This window comes from Sander lucioperca, chromosome 8, assembly GCF_008315115.2.
Source record: "Sander lucioperca isolate FBNREF2018 chromosome 8, SLUC_FBN_1.2, whole genome shotgun sequence".
Lineage (NCBI taxonomy): Eukaryota > Metazoa > Chordata > Actinopteri > Perciformes > Percidae > Sander > Sander lucioperca.
In genome coordinates this window covers 19610607-19618119 of record NC_050180.1, presented here as the reverse complement: position 1 = coordinate 19618119, position 7513 = coordinate 19610607, and the positions used below count along the sequence as shown (strand labels likewise).

The window sequence follows — 7513 nt, the reverse complement described above, 5'->3', positions numbered from 1 at the left end:
ACGCAAATGACAGTACCTGTGGATATGGTTGTCATGGTACCCGAGCAGGAAGTCTCTCATGAGTGACTTTGATGTATAAGTTAGGGCCCAGCATGCGTCTCGCACTTTATGAGTATCCTCTATAGCAGAGATCCTCAACAGGGGGTCCTCAGAGTTAGTGCAGTGGGGCTGCCAAAAAGCATTATTTGCACATTATGTTTAATATGTCTGAAAATATACATTAATATGAATACAACATATTAATAGCAAAGATAAATTGGCCTACTTGTGAAAAAAAGTAAGGACCCCTGCTCTATAATATAGAGGAGTATAGAGTCTTTACACTAACTCTTTCATTGTCACCATCGCTGCTGCTCATATTTCTTTCTGCATTGTAGTTTCATCATAAATCAACAAATGGTGTGTAAACAGTGCAAGGTAATCTGGAGAGACAAACTGTCAATTAACTAATAATGATACTGTGACATGGTTAAAGGAGTGTGGAGCATGTGTAGGTGCTGACTGCTCCCTTGTGTCCCTGTCTTTGCCAGACGGCAGGGACACTCGCATACAAAATGCCTGTCATCATGTATTAGAACACAAATCGGTCACAGGAGATTCCCTCATGATGTACAAACGCATGTATTACACACAAACTGTCTTGTCACATACACAAACTCTATATAAACCTCTATATCAAATATACAATGATGGGATAAGCAAAGATGACATTATCTGCCATTATATGTAAAGTTGAAACCAAAATACAGATTTCAGGCATCAATATTTCAACTGGTCGTTGAATTGCCTCCAAGACATATGCTGCATTATTAAAGACGAGCTGCTTGCAGTTTGAAGTATGTCATGGGTGATTCTCATTGACAGGAGGAATTCTTGCAGCAAAAGATGAAAGGTACTGCATGTCTTTAGTCGTTCTGGGTGTTCTCGGGAAAAGGATTCTATAGCTCAGCCTGGCTCAACAAATGCAATATTACATAAGATTCCTGAAAACGCATCCTGCTCACAACCGTGCATTTCTTTCTATTACGATTAAATGGTCGGTGGCACCACTACTGCACATGACCCAACTTTCTGAGAAAAAGTGCAAAAATGTAAACAGTACTGTCAATATGCACATACTTTAAACAGACTACACTTAAGTTTCAAGTAACCACTCTACAGTAGTGCTAATTCTGTAGCCAATTATCTGCCGCGCTGTTCACACTACAGGATTGACTACATTATAGATTACGTGTTTCTAATCTACAGCTGTTTAAAATATTTGTTCATGCTTACAAATTAATCATATATGCTTGCAACTTAATTATACTGTATGATTTCTTACATATAGAATCTCCCTATTAAGGCTTTGTCCAGACTCGCCATCTAGTGTATGAAAAAGTCAGTAACACACTTGGTTTGTATATAATTTAATATCCAACATTCAAAGTCTTAAGTAAAAGTAAATTAAAGCATTATGTACTCATCATGAAAGTAAAATAAAAAGGTGATGTGATGATGTGTACGTTTAATGATGTATTCGGTCAAAATGGAGATCATTTATTTGCTTTACATACATACATAAAATCTTATAAGTAGCTAGTAACTATAGCTGTTAAATAAATGTACTTGTAATTACCTCAAAATTGTATTTAAGTTTAATACTTGAGTAAATGTACTCCACCACTGCATTTGATATACTTGTAGATTACATGTTTACTGTTTTCTTACATATCTTCTGGTTGCACCTAAGGTTATGTCTTGATATTTTAATGATTGTTTTTGATGATGTAGAAATGTCTAAAATCATGCATTGTTTTTCATTATCACAAATATTGTATGCCTCCCTTTGTAAAGACAACTTACAAGGGATATATTCTCATAGTTTTACCTTAATATAAAAAAAAGACAGTAGGTGTACCACCACATCAGTGAGAATGTGTAGGAGTGTGTACTGCATTTGCCAACCTAAATGTAAAAGATCAACGGGCTTAATTCATTATGTTTAATAGGTCAGCCAACCCTCCCCATTGAAGTCTTTTTAATCTGCAAAACCAAAATCTCAAGAAATTTAGAAGTGTACATTATTTATGCTCAGTAGCGTAGCAAGTTGTGAATGGTTAACTTCAACAAAACAGAGAAAAGAGCCAAAACTTTTGTTTAATGAGGTATGAGACATGATTTCGGAAAATGATTTGCAAAACTGTAGATATTCTAAACACAGTGCTCCTTGGACCATTTTATTTTCATGACTAATTTACACTTAAGACTGTGTCAAACAATATTCAGGAATGTTTACAGATGTGAAGTAAGCATCACTTCAGCTCGTCTCGAAATGGTTATCCCCATGCTGAGATGAGACTCTGTTCAAACTGTTCAAAGAGGAGATTGTGGCAGGACAGAATGAAGTTCAAAAAGTTTTGTAGGAGGCACAGTTCAGCTTCACTCACATCAAAGTGATTTGGATCTGGCCATCAGCCCCATGCTCTGACCGTGAACCCTGACCTCAAACCCAGAAATGTCCATTTTGATTCTGTTCCACTGGCTGCTGAGTTGTGTTGCTGGAACAGCCAGGTAGGGTGTCACAAGGAGGACATCTCAGCGGTCCAGTGAACGTTTCTGGATTGCTTCGGCCACCACGGTGCGCAGGAGAGAGATGACAGAACGAGGGTCGTCGCTGCCTATCACAGCGCTGCCTGACACTATCATGTTGGCTCCTGCCTGGAGCAAACATAAGCATTCACTTACTGCAAAAAACTCACAAAACTGGATTTGCATTGAAGGGGTTAATTTTATTAGAGTGATTTGTGTGTTTGTATTCCTTACCTCTGCACATTTGTGAATGGTGTCTGGGCCGACTCCTCCATCTACTTCAATGTCTAATGAAGGAAACTGACTCCTCAACCAGCTCACCTGGATACACAGAAATAAAACAAAGAGCTTGAAACCTGCATAACATAATTTCTACAACATCATTTTCAGATATTAGTGAGACTGCAAAAAGAGACGCAGTGCTGCAGGTTAAATTAGAAGCATCCTCTGGACTAAATTTAAATGTCAGACAAAACTACTACGCTTTGGTGAACAAGCGCTTCTACCTGGGATGTGAACTGATATAGACATTTAACTTCCCTAATTGTGATTAAAAAGATAAGGAGACACGGAGAAAAGAGCTCTGAAACTGAAACTCATTTTTATTTAGTACTAGGGTTGGCTACCGAAACGCGGCGCCAATAGGGCACCGGTTCCGACGTAAACGGTATTAACGAGACCGAATAAGAACGGAAATTTTGGTTCCTCCTAAACCAAGCTCTGGGTATCCTGCTCTGCTTTTGAGAAAATGAAAGCTCAGATTGGCCAATCTGGAATCTTCCCTTTATGACGTCATAAGGAGGAAGGTTACCTCCCCTTTCTCTGCTTTGCCCGCCAGAGAACCCCTCTCTCCTCCTCAATAGCATTTAAAGCTACAGACACAGAAATGGCATGTCATAAGTAAAACTCATTGTGGGACTGGCTCTAGTGGCTGTAATTCTGCACCAAGGCTGAATTTCGGGAAAGAGACTTCAGATACAGTATTAGGGGCCCACTAAGGCCTATATAAAAGCATCCAAAAAGCAGCATGTCATAGGACCTTTAAAATGCTGACAGCTTACGTTAAGCGGTGTAAAGTGTGACTGTATTTCCCTGTAGAGGATTCCAACACCGGGACGTAACAGTCTGACTGCAGCTGCCGTTGTCGGACAAACAACACACAGACGGTGTGTTCACTTTAAACTCGCCAGCCTTGTGGTGCATTTTAAGTTATTGTAAAATACCCTTTTCCCATCTGGTGCTTGTTTTTGTCATTTACCAGCAATTTACTGGTGAAAGAAGTCCTTGTTATAAGTTATTGTTATTACATTATTAATCAAACATTTAATTTTGACCATATGGCCTTAGCAATAAACAAGCCGTTCTTTACTGTCGCCAACTGTCGTTTTGTGCTCCTTTTTTATATTTTATATTATATACATTATAAATATATTATATATATTTCGGTTCAGACACCATTTAGGCACCGTTTTAAAAGTATCGATTTAGCACCGGTGTCGGAAAAAACCCAAACGATACCCAACCCTATTTAGTACTTATGTAATATAATTGTGTGTACTTGTGTGGTTTAACAGAAACTTGTATGGAGCTTGAGCCTGAAATCACTGTGAAAGTAAACCTTTAAAGAGTACTTCTGTAATCTACAACAACTGTTTTAGATGCAATGAATGGAGCACGCATCTGTAACTCCAGTGGCTCAAAAATAATTGGCTAGTAGTTTGTTTATTTTTCTCACAAAAGGTTGTTTATGTTTTCTTCATAATGTGATAGCATGCTTGTTATGTTACCAGTTACAATACAATGTGCAAACAGTTGTATTGTTGTCAATGCGCTGCACTTTTGGTACATTCTGTTCTCTAACGCTTCTGTTAACAGTTTTGGTGATATGGTGTATATTAGGGAAAAGCAAAAAATATGCCATATTGGTGATTTATTTAACTTGATCCCTGGTCTTTTGCTGCAGCACAACGTCGAATCAGTAGGTTGCATGTTGTTATGTATCTCTTCTTATGTCTCAAAATAGCACTGCATCTATGTTGTTGCAGTTGTGTGTAAGGTTCCTGGTTTTTCCTCTCTACCTGTGGTTTGTTCTTACCTTGGGCATCATGTCCTCCATGAACTTCTGCCCTCCAAAGCCAGGTTCAACAGTCATGACCAGAGCCATGTCGATCTGGTTAGCCCAGGGTGCTAGCTCTTCAACAGTAGTACCAGGCTTTATAGCCAAACCCACCTACAAAACTCACAGTGTTAGTATGAAGATATATCAAATACAGTTGCCTCTGCACTGATGTTTGTAGCTGATGCCAATATTTCATATTTTGCACACTATAGATGCTATTCTGCTTTGCAGTATTGTCTTCACACCTTCATGCCACTCTCCTTTATCTCCTTGATGAGGTTACCAGGGTTGGTGGTGGACTCTATGTGGAATGTATACTGGTTGGCTCCTGCTGCAGCCATGGGCTTCACCCACTGCTCTGGCCGAGACACCATCATGTGCATGTCTGCAACAAATAATAATGTCTCAGTACTGCACATAGCAGAGGCATTCATGACTCAATGCAATGGGATAAGTGGGTTAAGGTAAGTCTAGCATATGTTTGGGGATGGGTCTTGTCTCACCAAAGAAAGGGTCTTGGCCTACTGACTTCCTGAGGCACTCTACCATGGGATGTCCAAATGTGAGGTTTGGAACAAAGTGCCTTAAAAGGGCAACAAAAACAGACATTAAACTTGCCAGCTGTGGTGAAATTATCTCGTCTTGCATAAACAATTGCAAACAAACGCCTTGCATAAGTGTAGAGGAAGGTAAACAATGACTAAACCAGCAGGCAGAAGGAGGAAGTCTGTTGTTAAGACGTGGAAGCCGTTATAATGTTTGACACCCTGAGGTTTTGAAAGCCTCTTCATTGACATACTTAAGCCAGAAAAATCCAGTTACATAAATATTGGCTTACTAAACTTAACTTCTGGCATGCTAGCTTAGCCTGTTGATGTTAGCCAACTTTAGCTCTCACGCACTGAACTTCCAATCAGCTTGCTAGTCGTTAGCATGTTAGCTTAGCTTAACTAATAAACTGACCCGTCCATAACGTCGAGGTGCAGGTAATCTGCCCCACACTCCATCATCCGCACGCACTCGCTGCCCAGACAGGACAGGTCGCTGCTCAGGATGGACGGACCGATCTTCGCACTGTAAGCCATGCTGTTACTGCTACTGTCTGCACTGCATGCAGCTAACAAGAGTTAACCACAACATAAGGTACAACTTCCGCTGATAACCTTCAAAATAAAAGCAGATATCTTCTAACGACCAAAATGTGTAGTCAATTAAACTGCACAACTGCTGACACAAGTATTTAGGATAAAAAGAAGCCACATAGATTGCTGGCTTGCCATAAAGGCATTTGTATCTACCGTATAGCTTATTTGCAAGGCAGTAAAACAGCTAAATAGGCTATGTCTTTTCATGCAGTTGTCTTAAAATACTTTTTGTTATCAATATTATTATTAGTAGTATTATTATTACAATTACTGATTCATTCTTTTGCTTTAGCAATACATTTGCATCAACTATATTTCAGGTCAAATCATTTTAGTGAGTATTTGTTGATAATAATTTTGAAAATACTAATCAAATAATCGTTTTCCTGCATTCTCAAATGTAGGTTTTTTTTAAAATGTCCTCACTTTCGGTCTTACTCTAGGTGTCCATTGGTAACTTGATACAACTCCTCACTTCCGCCTTCAAAATATGACGTTGCCCATTTCTTGACACTAGATGGCGCAAAGCTCTTTTGGGTAATGAACTGTCATCTCAGCCGTTCACAGTGGATTAAATTTGAATTTTGACTGGGTGTTGTTTGAGGAGAAGATTATAGTAGGCTAATAAAAGCTCATGTCAGCGTGTGTCAGCATAACCTTGTTATTGGACTTTCATGAACGTTTTTGTCTATTGCATACAAAGCTGCAACATATTCCTGGAAAACTGCAATTGTTATGGTGTTTCTGTACTATGATAAAAAAAATAATGGCAGATAAGTTATGGAACACAACTGTGATCACAACCTAAAAACCAGATTTGGACACTTTGTTGGATAATATGGGATACAGTTTTTGTAATCAGTCTAGGCCTATTGTGTTAAGTAGGACACTTTAAGTAATGTGGGACACAGTTTACTAAATGGTGTAAAGGGTATAAAATTGACAAACCTTTTGAATCCTTTCTCAATTTAAATTACCCAGCATTCTCTCTGCTTCTATTTTCACTCTGTGTTTGGCCATTGGTTTCATGTTTTACAGTAACGTCCCTCTGAGATTTCACAGACTTCTTGACAGCCCTCCATCTGTCTCTGTCATTCTGCTGTGCCGTCACTGCAAATAGTTACATGTCAGTATGACCAGATAGATAGTTTAATGGGTGCATAGAAGAAAATATGTTTCACACTTGGTGCTACAATGCATTTAATGATATAACGTCTGGGATTTAGACTAGACTTACTATTGGAAAAGCCTTTAATGCCCCATGTTAACTTACCTAAACCCAACTTAAAAATGAACAAACAATAAAACAGACAAAACAAGCAAGTAGGTTTCCATTAAACAAAAATATTTAGTGCCGGTGTATCCCATGCTTATCAACAAAACGCTTTAGTCATGAATAATACAATTAAATGCAATTAAATAATGTAAAATCTGCCCCATTTATTATTTTTGTAGTTATATTTTTGGTTAGTTGACACAAGTTTGTGTGGATAGCTTCCTGATAAGGAAAAATGCAAGTTTTCCTAGATGTCTCATAATCTCTGCATAATCCTATACTAATGGCATTTTATCTCCTACAGTTTGGTGTCATAACTTTTCAGAGATAAAGCTTGCATTATCTTTACTGCACATAGATCATCCTTTTTCTGATTTGTTTGTCATCTTCATCATCTTAAAC

General features: G+C 38.5%; 1 protein-coding gene across 1 annotated transcript; it reads right to left on the bottom strand.

Moving 5' to 3' along the window:
• Nucleotides 1-2119: 2119 nt before the first annotated feature.
• On the bottom strand, nucleotides 2120-5859 carry rpe (ribulose-5-phosphate-3-epimerase). Its single transcript, XM_031295965.2, has 6 exons — nucleotides 5654-5859; nucleotides 5194-5273; nucleotides 4936-5075; nucleotides 4667-4801; nucleotides 2806-2892; nucleotides 2120-2700 (listed from the first exon to the last, which is right to left on the bottom strand). Exons 1-6 carry the CDS (start codon nucleotides 5773-5775, stop codon nucleotides 2578-2580), a joined length of 687 nt encoding a protein of 228 aa, XP_031151825.1. The 5' UTR covers nucleotides 5776-5859; the 3' UTR covers nucleotides 2120-2577.
• Between the last annotated feature and the right edge of the window lie 1654 nt (nucleotides 5860-7513).

Coding starts and splice junctions, on each gene's coding strand:
- rpe (XM_031295965.2), bottom strand. CDS start 5,775: ATGGCTTACAGTGCGAAGATCGGTCCGTCCATCCTGAGCAGCGACCTG. Junction 5,076..5,193: donor AGGCCAAGACCCTTTCTTTG/GTGAGACAAGAC, acceptor TATTTGTTGCAG/ACATGCACATGATGGTGTCT. Junction 4,802..4,935: donor TAAAGGAGAGTGGCATGAAG/GTGTGAAGACAA, acceptor TGAGTTTTGTAG/GTGGGTTTGGCTATAAAGCC.